Source organism: Nerophis ophidion, linkage group LG17 (genome assembly GCF_033978795.1).
Source record: "Nerophis ophidion isolate RoL-2023_Sa linkage group LG17, RoL_Noph_v1.0, whole genome shotgun sequence".
In the NCBI taxonomy this organism is placed as follows: domain Eukaryota; kingdom Metazoa; phylum Chordata; class Actinopteri; order Syngnathiformes; family Syngnathidae; genus Nerophis; species Nerophis ophidion.
Window position 1 is genome coordinate 15,763,524 of NC_084627.1, and position 17,444 is coordinate 15,780,967.

Sequence of the window (17,444 nt, forward strand, 5' to 3'; positions counted from 1 at the left end):
GATTGATTGATTGATTGAACTTAAACTTGGAAATACCTTAGGTATTTTTGTAAAGTATTATAGATTGTTGATAATGACTCAACACCAGTGAGTCATTATCAACACTTGTTACTTTGTAATGCGTTACTGTAACGTTGTTGTTTTCAGCAACTCAGTTACCGTTACTACATAATGCGTTACTGCGTTTTTTTCCGTTATTTTTTATGTAGTATCGGCTAGAAACTGAGAAGATCTCGGTGTATTTTACTGGAGAGTTGCAGAAAAGGCGCGCTGTGTGACATAATCGCGGAGCCAAAGTCGAGTTTCTTCACATGGAGCTATTCTCACTATTTTTCTTTTGTGGAGCACAAAGAAAAGAACATTTTAGTTCAACGTAAGTTGCGTCTTGGATCAAAGATCCCATGTACTGCCCGAAACAGCAATTCAAATCTGCTGAAACAGCTAGAAAAGCAACATCCTTCGACGAAGCCAGTAAAGAAAGACACTTCCCCTCCAACACCATCTAAGCAACAGCGGCTGGATTTTAACGGAGGGACTGCTAGCCAGGACAACATTGAGAGAGCCATCGCAGCGGATGTGCTAAAAGACATGCAGGCTATTTCTACAGTGAAGTCACCCGCTTTCAAGGCAGCTAATTAGCATGATATCGGGCATCAAACAGCAAATGGCACGGAAAACATTTTCCACGTACCTGGACACAGTGAGGACATAAAAAATGGAAAGCCAGCTAAAGAAAACACTCCAAACTCTGCCTCTGCTCATCAATCAGCACTGAAGGTACACACACTCTCTCAATTCTTATAGATTAGTTGATTATCACATCACTCTAAAGCGGGGGTCGGCAACCCGCAGCTCTACTTTAGCGCCGCCCTAGTGGCTCTCTGGAGCTTTTTCAAAAATGTATGAAAAATGGAAAAAGATGAGGGGGTAAAAAAATATATTTTTGGTTGTAATATAGTTTCTGTCGGAGGACAAACATTACACAAACCTCCCTAATTGTTATAAAGCATACTGTTTTGTTATTAAACATGCTTCACTGATTCGAGTATTTGGCGAGCGCCGTTTTGTCCTACTATTTTTGGCGGTCCTTGAACGCACCGTGGTTTGTTTACGAATATGTACAAATTTCTCCGACGTTTTATGCCACGTCGTCTTCCGTTTCATTTTGTCCACCAAACTTTTAATGTTGTCGGTGAATGCACAAAGGTGAGTTTTGTTGGGGTTATTGACTTGTGTGGAGTGCTAATCAGGCATATTTGGTCACTGCATGACTGCAAGCTAATTGATGCTAACATGTTATACAAGCTAGGCCGTAATTTGTTTACATGTATAACTTTCTCCGACTTTCTAAGACGTGTTTTATGCCACTTCTTTTTCCGTTTCATTTTGTCCACCAAACTTTTAACGTTGTGCGTGAATGCACAAAAGGTGAGTTTTGTTGGCGTTATTGACTTGTGTGGAGTGCTAATCAGGCATATTTGGTCCCTGCATGACTGCAAGCTAATCGATGCTAACATGTTATTCAGGCTATGCCGTAGTTTGTTTACATGTATAACTTTCTCCGACTTTCTAAGACGTGTTTTATGCCACTTCTTTTTCCGTTTCATTTTGTCCACCAAACTTTTAAGGTTGTGGGTGAATGCACAAAGGTGAGTTTTGTTGGCGTTGACTTGTGTGGAGTGCTAATCAGACATATTTGGTCACTGCATGACTGCAAGCTAATCGATGCTAACATGTTATTCACGCTAGGCCGTAGTTTGTTTACATGTATAACTTTCTCCGACTTTCTAAGACGTGTTTTATGCCACTTCTTCTTCCGTTTCATTTTGTCCACCAAACTTTTAACCTTGTGCGTGAATGCACAAAGGTGAGTTTTGCTGACGTTGACTTGTGTGGAGTGTTAATCAGGCATATTTGGTCACTGTATGACTGCAAGCTAATCGATGCTAACATGCTATTTAGGCTAGCTGTACATATTGCATCATTATGCCTCATTTGTAGGTATATTTGAGCTCATTTAGTTTCCTTTAAGTCCTCATAATTCAATTTATATCTCATGACACTATCTGTATGTAATATGGCTTTTATTTTTTTGCGGCTCCAGACATATTTGTATTTGTATTTTTGGTCCAATTTGGCTCTCTCAAAATTTTAGGTTGCCGACCCTTGCTCGAAATGTATAGACTATAAAGTTCCCAAATCATAAAGAGGGATCCTATTGGGCCAGGACAATATTTCCTTATCTCTAAACTGAACCTGGGAAAATGTGTAGAGTGTTTTGGGCTTCAGACATGATTTTATTTCATAATTCCTTAAGAGAAAAAAATGCCTGGTTAGGCTTTGTGTGTGTAGTGTGTGTCTTCCTTATTTTACAGTTATGTTGTTATTATGCTGTTTGTTATGTTGCAGCTACTTAAAACAGTTTTGTGATTTTTTCTGTCCTGAAATAAATCGGCCCGTTGAAACATATCTTTGTCTTTGTGTGTTGTATGTAGACCACTTTGCTTAGCAGAGTTCAGGGATGCAAATGCATGCCAAGTTGATCAACAGATTGTATTATTTTTCAGTGCAATAACAGTACTGAAACGAAGACTAAAAGGGCATTAAAGGGGACCTAAAATTAATTAAAAAATAAAAATAAAGAAAAATAAAATAGAAGTATTTAAATCAGGGGTCAACAACCTTTTTGAAACCAAGAGCTACTTCTTGGGTACTGATTAATGCGAAGGGCTACCAGTTTGATACACACTTAAATAAATTGCCAGGAATAGCCAATTTGCTCAATTTACCTTTAATAAATAAATATATATATATTAAAAAAAGGGTATTTCTGTCTGTCATTCCGTCGTACATTTTTTGTAGAGAATAAATGATGAAAAAACACTTGATTGAATGGTTTAAAAGAGGAGAAAACACGAAAAAAAAATGAAAATTAAATTTTGAAACATAGTTTATCTTCAATTTTGACTCTTTAAATTCAAAATTCAACCGAAAAAAATAAAAGAAAAATTACCTAATTCAAATCTTTTAGCAAAAATTAAAACAAGAATTTATGGAACATCATAAGTAATTTTTCCTGATTAAGATACATTTTAGAATTTTGATGACATGTTTAAAATAGGTTAAAATCCAATCTGCACTTTGTTAGAATATATAACAAATTGGACCAAAATATATTTCCAACAAAGACAAATCATTATTTCTTCTAGATTTTCCAGAACAAAAATTTTAAATGAATTTCAAAAGACTTGGAAATAAGATTTAAATTTGATTCTACAGATTTTCTAGATTTGCCAGAATAATTTTGGGGAATTTTAATCATAAAAAGTTTGAAGAACTATTCACAAATAGTATTCGTCCAAAAAACAGAAGCTAAAATGAAGAATTAAATTAAAATGTATTTATTATTCTTTACAGTACAAAAAAAAAAAATCTTAAACATTGATTTAAATTGTCAGGAAAGAAGAGGAAGGAATTTAAAAAGGTAAAAATGTGTTTAAAAATCCTAGAATCATTTTTAAGGTTGTATTTTTTCTCTAAAAGTTATAAGAAGCAAAGTAAAAAAATAAATGAATTCAAACAAGTGAAGACCAAGTCTTTAAAATATTTTCTTGGATTTTCAAATTCAATTTGAGTTTTGTCTCTCTTAGAATCAAAAATGTCGAGCGAAGCGAGACCAGCTTGCTAGTAAATAAATACATTTTTAAAAATAGAGGCAGCTTACTGGTTAGTGCTGCTATTTGAGCTATTTTTAGAACAGGCCAGCGGGCTACTCATCTGGTTCTGACGGGCTACCTGGTGCCCGCGGGCACCGCGTTGGTGACCCATGATCCAAATAGTCACTTTTCACAGTAACACATTAATTTTTTGTGTTAGTAACTGAGTTACTTTTGAAATAAACTAGTAACTGTAACTAGTTACTGGTTTTCAGTAACTAACTCAATACTGATCAACACACAACCATTATTATTTTAGTGCCGTTGAGCCCTGCCTCTGTTTTTAAATGCTATCTTGAATAGAGAATGGTTTGATGTCAATATCTGCAAGAGGAAAATATATGATTCCGGCACAAGTCATTTCACTCAACTTCCTCCAACAAGAAGATGCTTTGACACAGCAAAGTAGCCAAGCGAATTAGCGTGGTGGTCAGCAAGTCTTTACTGCCGCCCTAGTGGCACCCTGGAGCATTTTTTTTAAAGAGATAGAAAATGGAAAAAGATGGGGGAAAAATATATATTTTTTTGTTATCGTATGTTTTTTGTTTGAGGACAAACATGACACAAACCTTCTCCATTGTTAGAAAGCCCGCTGTTTAATATGTTTGTGTGTATGCTTCACTGATGAGAGTATTTTGTGAACATCATTTTGTCCTAAATTTGGCGGTTCATGAACTCACCATAGTGTGGACTGTGATGCAACAGTTTGTTTACATGTAAAATCTGTACTCCTTTGTCTCATTTTGTCCACCAAAAGTTGTATGCTGTGCGTGAATGCACAAAGGTGTGCTTTGTTGATGTTTTTGACTTCTTGGAGTGCTAATCAGGCATATTTGGTCAGTGCATGACTGCAAGCTAATTTAATGCTAACATGCTATTTAGGCTAGCTGTATGTACATATTGCATCATTATGCCTCATTTGGAGGTATATTCGAGCTAATTTAATTTCCTTTTCTTGTATCTTCCTTGTATATAATTTAGTTTTGCATGTCTAATGACACATTATCTGTATGTAATAGTGCAGGGGTAGGGAACCTATGGCTCGCGAGCCAGATGTGGCTCTTTTGATGACTGCATCTGGCTCTCGGATAAATCTGGGCTGACATTGCTTAACATGATAAGTAATGAATAATTCCACTTGTAATAAGTGTTAAAAATAATGTTCAAATCATAAAATATTCTCATGCATTTTTAGTCCATCCATCCGTTTACTACCGCACCTGTTCAATAAGTTGCGTTAAGAAGTTATTTATTTACTATTGGTTAGTGTGGGGCTTGTCCTCCTGGGGGTTCTTCAGACCACCAAGCACGGACATGAGAGTCTGTTCCAGGGTTACACTATTGCTTTATTTTTCAATAAGTCTCTCAGTTGCTTTCCAGCAATTGTATTTTTCTCTTTCGTTCTCGCTCGCGCTCTGGCCCCAGCCCCAACCCCGTCCCTCCTCCTGGCTGCTGCTTATAACAGAGCGACAGGTGATTAGATACCAAGGCTCAGGTGGGCCATCTACGCAGCTCTCGCTGATTTCGAGGCCTGTCCTGGCACACCCCAGTTTGCTGCAGGCCGGCGGGCCACGCCTCTCCATAGTTAGCTTCAGAATAACAATGTTATTACAAAGAATTAGAGATCTATTATACTCTAGAAATGTTGGTCTTACTTGAAAATGCATATGTTTAGTTGTGTTCAATGTTAAAAAAAATATTATGTGGCTCTTACGGAAATACATTTTAAAATATTTGGCTTTTTGGCTATCTCAGCCAAAAAGGTTCCCGACCCCTGTAATAGTGGCTGCATTTCAGATAGTTGTTTGTGTGCCATGTTGTTCCAGACCACAGCAAACATTACCTAGCTTGCCAAAGATTGTTATAATTCCATTAGAAGAAGAGAGCCTGCGGTTTCCTTTAACTTGGACACACACATATATACCTTTTGGGCAGTCTAAACCAGCAATGTCCAGGAGTTCTCACCTTTTGAGTAGCCTCTGATTTACTAATGTTTTCCAATGTTGTAAAAATGTGTAGAATAAATAATACATTTCAACATTTTTGTCAACGAAGATTTGTTTCAGCCTGCGACAGGCATTTCGATAGTAGGCTATTATAGTTATTATAGACACTTATGTCATGCATTGCCTTCATTATAATGCTTTTCTTTTTTTTTTGCCAATATGGCTCTTTCAACGTTTTGGGTTGGCGAGCCCTGAGTTAGCATGTTGTACAAAATTCTGGATTTTGAAGGATCGAATCTCCGTTAGAGCAACTCTACGATGAGTTTGCATATTCAGATACACCGGCAACATTCCACATACTAAAAAACATCCATGTTAAAGCAAACTTGTGTTAAACAATGCCAAGAGAGACATAGTAGATGAAAAGAGACTAGATTTTAGGGAAAAGAAAAATTTAAAAAACACTTGATAAGACATCTTGAATTAAGATTTGTATATTTAAAAATAAGCAGAAGTATTTTTTATTCTGAAAACAAGTAGTAAAGGGGCGGTATAGCCCGGTTGGTAGAGTGGCCGTGCCAGCAACTTGAGGGTTCCAGGTTTCATCCCCGCTTCCCCCATCCTAGTCATTGCCAGTGTCCTTGGGCAAGACACTTTATCCACCTGCTCCCAGTGCCACCCACACTGGTTTAAATGTAACTTAGATATTGGGTTTTCACTATGTAAAGCGCTTTGAGTCAGTAGAGAAAAGCGCTATATAAATATAATTCACTTCACTTCACATTATTCAACTTGCCATTCTTAAAATTAAGCATCCAATGGATGTTGCAGAATCTTTAATCAAGATTTTATCTGTGGAGAAAATCAAAATATCTCAGTTATTTTATTCCATTTGTAATATCTTTAAACTAGAATTGACAATATAACATTTATTATCCATGCTGAAATTAAGATGATGGTGTAAAGTCAATGACTAAAAATAAGTAAATAGCTCTTAAAATTAAGTTGTTTTTTTTTTTTTTAGAAATAAAATTGTAAATTTTATTTTATAAAAATTATATTTTATAAAAATCAAGCAGTGCATAAGGTTGATGCATGTTAGTGTGAGCATGCACGCAGTTGTGGATTCCTTGGTTTTGCAGTTTGGCTACGTTGTGATGTCACAGCGAGGTGGAGGTGCTTATTTGGATATTAAGTCAAGAGGGAGGAGCTCTTCCGCCTCTGCTTCAGGCTATAGGACAGGGAAACCGGGACATAAATGCTGTGAAAAGCAAATTTTTTATGCACTCTGAATCAATTAGGTTAGGTGTGCCATACCTAATGTTACTGGGTGATTCTATATAATATTTATTGATATTTTCTTAAATGTTTTAAATAGAACTGGCAAATTCAAGATGTATATTTTAAAGGGGAACATTATCACAATTTCAGAAGGGTTAAAACCAATAAAAATCAGTTCCCAGTGGCTTATTTTATTTTTTGAAGTTTTAAAATTGTTTTTACCCATCATAGAATATCCCGAAAAAAGGCTTTAAAGTGCCTGATTTTCGCTATCTGTGAAGCCACCGTCCATTTTCCTGTGACGTCATCCAGGGATATACATGCTATCCAGGCGGATAGCACAGCAAGATATAGCGACATTAGCTCGAAATCAGACTCGGATTTCAGCGGCTTGAGTGATTCAACAGATTACGCATGTATTGAAACGGATGGTTTGAATATGGAGGCCGATAGCGAAAATGAAATTGAAGAAGAAACTGAAGCTATTGAGCGAATAGCTATTGACGCTATTTGGCCATATCTGCCTTAGCATCGGCAGTAAAATGTGAAGACCAAATGATCGGGACTTTCGCATCTTGTGACACTGGAGCAACATAAATCAGTCGATTGGTAAGTGTTTGTTTTGCATTAAATGTGGGCGGAGCGAAACGCTTGATGCAAATATAGCTACAAATGTACATACAGCTAGCCTAATTAGCATGTTAGCATCGATTGGCTGGCAGTCATGCCGCGACCAAATATGTCTGATTAGCACAAGAGTCAATAACATCAACAAAACTCACCTTTGTGATTTTGTTGACTTTATCATTGGAAATGCACCTGCAGGATATCCATACATCTCTGTGCCATGTCTGCCTTAGCATCGCCGTTAAAATGTGCAGACCAAACAAGGGACTTTCGCATCTTGTGACACTGGAGCAACTTAAATTTGTCGATAGGTAAGTGTTTGGCATTAAATGTGGGTGGAGGAAAGGCTGGATGCAAATATAGCTACAAATTTACATACAGCTAGCCTTAATAGCATGTTAGCATCAATTAGCATGTTGTGCTAATCGATGCACAGTCTACGTAAATCAACTTGAATCCGTCTCTGTTCGTGCTGTTACACCCTCCGACAAGACACCAACGAGGCATGATGTCTCCAAGGTACGGGAAACAGTCGAAAAAACGGAAAATAACAGAGCTGATTAGACTCGATGTTTATAATGTCTTTGAGAAAATGGCGGTTGACTACTCATTTAGAATTCGGAAATTAGTTTAAAAAAAAAATATGGCCTTTTTTCTGCAACATCAAGGTATATATTGACGCTTACATAGGTCTGGTGATAATGTTCCCGTTTAACAGTGTGCAAATTCAAAAGATAAATTATGAACCCTTTTGGAGAGTGTGGGGCCTGGTTTCATTTGCAATCTGGGAATGCCTCCAGAATCGAACATATTGCAGACAGACTCAAATAACAGGTTGCAAAAGTGACTGTGGAGCAAAGTTTACACTAAATACACACTGAAGCATATCCAAAACATAACATCTAGACCACAGGGATGTGTTTTCAATGTAGACTAAACTAATCAGTGGTCCCCCCTTAAGCTAACTGAAGAATTTAATTTGTCCAATGGTGTGTCTACTGAATACTGTATGTGTGGTCGTGTCTGGGGCTGCACGAGTGCTGTCTGTAGTACAGAGCTGCAGTTTACTGGGTCGTATGGTAGTTTCTCACCAAGCTAACTGAGGCCTTATGGAGGAAGATGATGGTAGAAGTAGATTGATCTTTTTTTTTTTATATATACACTATATATTTAATTTTCAAAACACTTGCGTGTACACATCAATAAATGGAAATAAATCATTTGAATTACATAGTTTGACTATTTTTTTTTTCAATGAATTACTACTGTCATCTACAGTACATATACCGTATTTTCCGGACCATAAGGCACACTGCAAGATGAATGGTCTATTTTTGATCTTTTTACATTTAAAAAGGCACACCGAATTATTATTTTTTTTCTAAATGTAAAACACTTCCTCTTGGTCTACTTAACATGTAACGGTAGTTCTTTGGTCAAAATGTTGCATGGATTATGTTTTACAGATCATCTTCAAGCCGCTTTCCGACAGTCGCTTCAGGATGCACCATTTTGTGGGCGGTCCTATTCACGTGGCTCACCTTCGGCAGCGTCTTCTCTCTGTCATCTTTTTTGTAGCGGTGTGGCGTGCAAGGACGGGAGTGGTTAAAGTCTTGAAAGATGGAGCTAACTGTTTTAATGACATTCAAACTTTACTTCAATCAATAAAAGAGCAGCATCTCCTCATCCAGAAACAACAACAAATGTGTCTCGTGAAAAAACGTCCAAACAGAACTCTATTAACAAAAGTTCCTTGGGCGAATAATGTAAACTCACTACACCGACCGGTATGTTTTAGCGCTCTCATGGCGAGTTTACTGACAGATAAACTTTACACTACTTTATATTAGAAATGGTAACAGCGGAGGATGGATGTCAGATAACAAGAAGATAGAGAAAAAAAGAAGCTTAACCACCACGGAGTTGCCACAGACTACAAAGGCGGACACACACAATTTTTCAGGATTCATGCAGATCCCAAATACAGATCAGTAGGTACCAGAAGATAAGGAATCAATAACGGAGCAGCGTCTCCTCATCCGGAAACAACAACAAATATGTCTTATGAAAAACCGTCTGAACGGAACTCTATTAACTAAAGTTCATCCATCCATCCATTTTCCTACCACTTATTCCATCGGGTGAACAATGTACACTCACTACACCGGTATGTTTTAGCACTTTTATGGCGAGTTTAGTGACAATTATAAGTACGAACTTTACAGTACTTTATATTAGAAATGGCAACAGCGGAGGATGAATGTCCCATAACAAGAAGATAGAGAAAAAGAAGCTTATTGACTGCGGTGTCTCTACGGACTACAAAGGCGGATACATTTTTCAGGATTTATGCAGATCCCAAATACAGACCAGCAGGTACCAGAAGGTAAGAAAAGTTGCTTTTGCATAATATTACGAAACAAAATGCCAGATATGTCTTACCTTATACACACACACACCATAATAATTCTTGTATGTTTAATGCAAAGACAACCCAGCAGGCGGAGCGGCTTCATAGCTTACCAAAGTTGTACTAAAACATTTTGATAGATTTTTGAGCGCCGTGTGTAATGTTCTATTTTTTTAATGGAGCATACAAAATGTTGGTGTTGTTTACTTGAGTGATATTGCCATCTTACCTATTACCACATATCTCTTATGTTTGACTGCCATCTACTGGTCACACTTATTACACCATGTACCAATTAAAATATCTTCCAGGTCGGTGAGCAAAACCAGAATTATTCCGTACATCAGGCACATCGGGTTATTAGGCGCACTGTCGAGTTTTGAGAAAAAAAAAATGATTTTAAGTGCGCTTTATACATAGTCCGGAAAATCTGGAAAATATGGTATACAATTTAAGTTTCAAACTGCTTTTTAAATGTATCAGTGAACTATGTAGAATATCATAATACTTTGCAATACAGTGGAACCTCGGTTTGTAAACTTAGTTGGCTTTTATAGTGTTTGTAACTAATGCATCCTCCTTTGTCAAAAAGTTTGGGGACCCTTGCTTTAGAAGATATAATAAAACCGTTTGAGATGTAAAGGCCTACTGAAATAAAATGTTCTTATTTAAACAAGGATAGCAGGTCCATTCTATGTGTCATACTTGATCATTTGGCAATATTGACATATTTTTGCTGAAAGGATTTAGTAGAGAACATCGACGATAAATTTCGCAACTTTTGGTCGCTAATAAAAAAAGCCTTGCCTGTACCGGAAGTAGCAGACGATATGGGCGTGACGTCACCGGTTGTGGAGCTCCTCACATCTGAACATTGTTTACAATCATAGCCACCAGCAGCTAGAGCGATTCGGACCGAGAAAGCGACAATTTCCCCATTAATTTGAGCAAGGATGACATTTCGTGGATGAGGATAGTGAGAGTGAAGGACTAATCAAATAAAATAAAAAAAGGCGAGGGCAGCGGGAGCGATTCAGATGTTATTTGACACATTTACTAGGATCATTCTGGAAAATCCCTTATCTGCTTATTGTGTTACTAGTGTTTTAGTGAGATTATACAGTACCTGAAAGTCGGAGGGGTTTTGGCCCCGGGTGTCTCTGAGGGAAGCCACACAGCTGCAGGAGGACGCAAGCTCCGCTCATGTCTACGGTAAGAGCCGACTTATTACCCCAATTTTTTCACCGAAACCTGCCGGTTGACATGTGGTCGGGATCCATGTTCGCTTGACCGCTCCGTTCCATAGTAAAGCTTCACCTTCGGGAATGTAAACAAGGAAACACCGGCTGTGTTTGTGTTGCTAAAGGCAGCTGCAAAACACCGCTTCCCACCTACATCTTTCTTCTTCTTCTTTGACTTCTCCATTATTAATTGAACAAATTGCAAAAGATTCAGCAACGCAGACGTCCAGAATACTGTGTAATTATGCGATTAAAGGAGACTACTTATAGCTTGGATCGGGTGGAAAAAAAATGTCCGCTACGATCGCAAGCGTCATCATACCGCAACGTTTTCAACAGGATACTTCGCGCAAAATTTAAAATTGCAATTTAGTAAACTAAACCGGCCGTATTGGCATGTGTTGCAATGTTAATATTTCATCATTGATATATAAACTATCAGACTGCATGGTTGGTAGTAGGGGGTTTCAGCAGGCCTTTAAAGTTATGCAACGAGTCAATACTTCTAAGAGCTACACAGGAACCCAGCAAATAATTCCGGCTCATACGACACAGTCATACACAACAACACATCCCTTTTCCATCATGAAAATTACCTCGCAGGCAGGAATAATTACAACAACCAAAATAGAGCGATCACCTTTTCCAGGAAAATTTGGCATCAGACTTACTTGTAGAGACTGTCAGGCTCCAGGCACTTGAACACGACAGAATAAAGCAGAGCGTGGGGATGTTCAGCACTCCTCTTGCCGGGTACCACGCAGGACGAACCCAAACCGGAGAAGAGATCGTCCAGCAAGCTCAACACTTCACCTGGTGGAGAGACGGAATGGGATGGAGGGTTAAGATTATGCTCCCAACTGTGTCTCTTGGAATGTGTAATGTCTTTGCTATTTTCTTATATGCATATCCTTTCTTATGAAGAGAAATTACCTCCTCTCTTGACTTCTTTGACCACTCCTTATACTTCACCATGTTGCAAATACACCATTGACCATCTACAAGAAGCTGAGCGTCACAGTCTTTTTCAGTCAGTTTAATTGTTGCTCGTTAAGGTTCTAATAACATCTACAGGTGTTTTCAGCACCTGATTGAAAAGACCTTATTCATATTCTGTCCTTAAGATTTATGATCTTCAAGGGGTTGAATAATTTTGTCAATGAGATATCAAGAGAAATGACACTGTTTGGTATGTTACAAAATATAATGTTGTAATTCAAGTTGCATTCGTCTATTTAATGCATCTTTATTTGATATGACTATAAACAAAATACAGAATACATGTCCAATTTGCTAAAACACCAAAATTGTGTGGGGGTTGAATCATTTTAATCACAACTGTATGTGTCCTTATTTATATTTTGTGACTAATCTATGTGATAATAGTCATCAGCCAACTCATTGGTGTTCATTTTCAATTACAGTATGTTATTTATGTAGTTTGATCATTTTCCTCCACTGAAGTGGTTTATTTTGTGTATATGTCGCATCATCTACCAAGAATTACCGTATTTTTCGGACCATAAGTCGCAGTTTTTGTCATGGTTTGGCCGGGGGTGCGACTTACACTCAGGGGCGACTTATGTGTGAAATTATTAACACATTACCGTAAAATATTGAATAATATTATTTAGCTCATTCACGTAAGAGACTAAAGGTATAAGATTTCCTCGGATTTAGCGATTAGGAGTGACAGATTGTTTGGTAAATGTATGGCATCGGTTCGCAGCCGAGTGTGAAGCGACCGGAATGAGAATCAGCACCTCCAAGTCCGAGTCCATGGTTCTCGCCCGGAAAAGGGTGGAGTGCCATCTCCGGGTTGGTGAGGAGACCCTGCCCCAAGTGGAGGAGTTCAACTACCTAGGAGTCTTGTTCACGAGTGGGGGAAGAGTGGATCGTGAGATCGACAGGCGGATCCGTGCGGCGTCTTCAGTAATGCAGACGACGTACCGATCCGTTGTGGTGAAGAAGGAGCTGAGCCGGAAGGCAAAGCGCTCAATTTACCGGTCGATCTACGTTCCCATCCTCACCTATGGTCATGAGCTTTGGGTCATGACCGAAAGGATAAGATCACGGGTACAAGCGGCCCAAATGAGTTTCCTCCGCCGTGTGGCGAGGCTCTCCCTTAGAGATAGGGTGAGAAGCTCTGCCATCCGGGAGGAACTCAAAGTAAAGCCACTGCTCCTTCACATCGAGAGGAGCCAGATGAGGTGGTTCGGGCATCTGGCCAGGATGCCACCCGAACGCCTCCCAAGGGAGGTGTTTAGGGCACGTCCAACCAGTAGGAGGCCACGGGGAAGACCCAGGACACGTTGGGAAGACTATGTCTCCCGGCTGGCCTGGGAACGCCTCGGGAACCCCCGGGAAGAGCTAGACGAAGTGGCTGGGGAGAGGGAAGTCTGGGCTTCCCTGCTTAAGTTGCTACCCCCGCGACCCGACCTCGGATAAGCGGAAGAAGATGGATGGATGGATGGATGGCATGTTCTATATGTTATAGTTATTTGAATGACTCTTACCCTAATATGTGACGTTAAAACCAAATATATATTATTGTTTTAGTTGCTTAAGAGATATTCCTGGCTCTGAATTTGTTCATTGCTATTTTTATGTTTTTGTGCATTACTTGTTGCCGTCATCATTAAACGAACAGGTTACTCATCAGTTACTCAGTACCTAAGTAGTTTTTCACAACATACTTTTTACTTTTACTCAGGTAAACATTTGGGTAACTACTCCTTACTTTTTACTTGAGTAATAAATCTCTAAAGTAGCAGTACTCGTACTTGAGTACAATTTCTGGCTACTCTACCCACCTCTGTTTATGAGTCATATAACGTACACTTATTCAGCCCGTTGTTCACTATTCTTTATTTATTTCAAATGCCTTTCAAATGTCTATTCTTGGTGTTGGGTTTTATCAAATAAATTTCCCCCAAAAATGCCCCTTATACTCCAGAGCGACTTATATGTTTTTTTCCTTCTTTATTTTGCATTTTCGGCAGGTGCGACTTATACTCCGGAGCGACTTATACGCCGAAAAATACGGTACTATTCTTAAAGGCCTACTGAAACCCACTACTACCAACCACGCAGTCTGATAATTTATATATCAATGATGAAATATTAACATTGCAACACATGCCAATACGGCCTTTTTAGTTTACTAAAGTGCAATTTTAAAATTTGCCTGGAGTTTCTTCTTGAAAACGTCGCGTAATGATGACGTCTACGCGTGATGTCATGGATTGTTAGGAAATATGAGCGCTGCACACACACACACAGCTAAAAGTCGTCTGCTTTAATGGCATAATTACACGGTATATTAGAGATCTGTGTTGCTGAATCTTTTGCAATTTGTTCAATTAATAATGGAGAAGTCAAAGTACAAAGATGGAGCTGGGAAGCTTTAGCTTTTAGCCACACAAACACACAGTGATTACTTGTTTAAAATTCCCGGAGGTAAAACTTTACTATGGATCTCAGAGCGGTCAAGCGAACATGGATCCCGACCGAATGTCAACCAGCAGGTTTCGGTGAGGAATTGTGGTAAAAAGTCGCTTCTTACCGGAGATCAGCTAAGCTTGCGCTGTCCATAAAGCTGCCGTCGACTCCCCTAAGACACCAGTTAACACACCCCTCCGACTATCAGGTACTGTTAAACTCACTAAAACACTAGCAACACAATAGAATGATAAGGGATTTCCCAGAATTATCCTAGTACATGTGTCTAAAAACATCTGATTTCCTAGTCCGTCGCTATCAATATCCTCAAACACAAATCTTTCATCCTCGCTCAAATTAATGGGGAAATTGTCATTTTCTCGGCCCGAATGGCTGTTTTTGTTGGAGGCTCCCATTAAAAACAATGTGAATATGTGAGAAGCCATCAACATGTGACGTCATCGTCTGCGACTCCGGTTCAGGCAAGGCTTTTCTGTTACCGACCAAAAAGTTGCGAACTTTATCGTGGATGTTCTCTACTAAATCCTTTCAGCAAAAATATGGCAATATCACGAAATGATCTAGTATGACACATAGAATGGACCTGCTATCCCCGTTTAAATAAGAAAATCTCATTTCAGTAGGCCTTTAAACTATCTTGTATCTTAGACTTAGACCTATCTAAGTCCAAAATACAAAGAATTGCCATTGCGACATCTAGTGGACACATTTAGAACAGCAGTTTCTTTCATTTGAAAAAAAAAAAAATCTGGTTAATTTTTATACTTGGCAAACTCATCCCGCGCCTCGGATAAAACCCTTGGGCCGTACATTAGACACCCCTGTCCTAGACCAAAAATCACTACATATGCTTTACTGCTCGCAAGTGTTACCATATCTGAGTTATTGTGCAGAAATATGGGGAAACAACTACAAATGTGTGCTTCCTTCACTAACTGTTACAAAAAAGATCAATTAGAATGATACATAATTTTGGATATAGAGAACATACAAATCGTTTTTTTTTATAAAAAATAAAAGATATTGAAATTCAACAATTTGGTGCATTTGCAAACAGCTAAAATGATGCACAAAACAAACTATAACCTGCCACCCAAGAATATACAACTACTATTCTCAACAAAAGAAAAATATAACTTCGGAGGAAAATAAAATGTAAAACGTGTATGCACGTACAATACTTAAAACCTTTAGCACAGGGGTGCCCATTACGTCGATCGCGAGCTACCAGTCGACCGCGGGGGGTGTGTCAGTCGATCTCGAGCCAGGCTTTTAAAAAAAATAGACCTAAAAATTAGTGATCATCAATCTTCACCAAGACGTCACTTAAATGACATTCACGGTACCGGAGGGTCTTGTGAGATGACGCTGGCTGCTGCAAGATCATTATTATTAAAATATGACCGAGAGGAAGGCGAGAAACACTTTTTATTTCAACAGACTCTCGCGCCGTACCTTCCGTCAAAACTCTAAAGGCCGACTGCACATTTCCTATCTTCACAATAAAAGCCCTGCTTCATGCTGCCTGCGCTAACTAAATACAGAGTCTCGGAAAACTGGCGTGCACAAGCGATCCCTCAGAAAGCTGGCGTGCACATCACTTGTGCACGCCAGCTTTCCGAGACTCTTATTTTGTTAGCGCAGGCAGCATGAAGCAGGGCTTTTATTGTGAAGCTAGGAAATGTGCAATCGGCTTTTAGAGTTTTGACGGAAAGGACGGCGCGAATGTCTGTTGAAATAAAAAGTGTTTCTCGCCTTCCTCTCTGTCATTGTTTCATAATAATGAAGTGGCAGCAGCCAGCGTCATCTCACAAGACCCTCGGGTGCCGTGAATGTCAATCAAGCAAGCTACGGAATTTGCCGCCAATGTTTTTCTTGTAAAGTGTATGGAAGCTGGATGAATTAGATGCCAAAAACCAACCACTTTCATGTGGTATTGTACAGAAAGGACAACTTTTTTTCTCTTCCATTTGAAAATGTGGGCGTTATCATCATTACTGTCTGATTCCAATCAATGCAAGTCATCAGAATCAGGTAATACACCAACTTATATTCTTGTCTTCGTGAAAGAAAGACATCTATATGTGTTACACATGCTTGTATTATCATTAAACACATTTAACTTGTTTACAAAAATGTCTCTTTCATAAATAAATGAATATAAATGAAATATATAAATGAGGTAGATCCCCTCGAGTTGGTCATTTGAAAAGTAGCTCGCCTGCAGAAAAAGTGTGGGCACCCCTGCTTTAGCATATCTATATGTGGAATTACATTATGGAATGGATTGACCGAATAATTCAAACAAAGCACTGATATGATTCACTTTAAGAGACTGTTCAAACAACACATGTTCACAAAGTACACTGAACAATAATTATGATGAACATCTTGAACCCTTTTTTTTAATTGAGATAAAAAATATAAAGTTAAATTTTAAGTACCACTGATTTTCTCACACACACAGACTAGGTGTGGTGAAATTATTTCCTGCATTTGACCCATCACCCTTGATCACCCCCTGGGAGGTGAGGGGAGCAGTGAGCAGCAGCAGTGGCCGCGCCTAGGAATCATTTTCGGTAATTTAACCCCCAATTCCAACCCTTGATGCGGAGTGCCACACTGCAAAATCTGAAATCTAAGTAAGATTAAATACCACAAATAAGGGTGATATTTGCTTATTTTCTGTCTGATAAGATCATTCTTCTCACTAAGCAGATTTTATGTTGAGTGTTTTACTTGTTTTAAGTCTTTTGGTCCT

General features: G+C 38.7%; 1 protein-coding gene across 2 annotated transcripts in view; it reads right to left on the reverse strand.

Annotated features, from left to right (window-relative positions):
• Positions 1–17,444, reverse strand: part of LOC133536148 (astrotactin-2-like) — a 747,946-nt gene that overhangs the window by 72,785 nt on the left and 657,717 nt on the right. For both annotated transcript variants that reach the window (XM_061876407.1, XM_061876406.1), the window contains exon 20: positions 11,893–12,034. In XM_061876407.1, the coding sequence (XP_061732391.1) occupies positions 11,893–12,034 (142 nt within the window). The remainder of the gene's footprint in view (positions 1–11,892; positions 12,035–17,444) is intronic.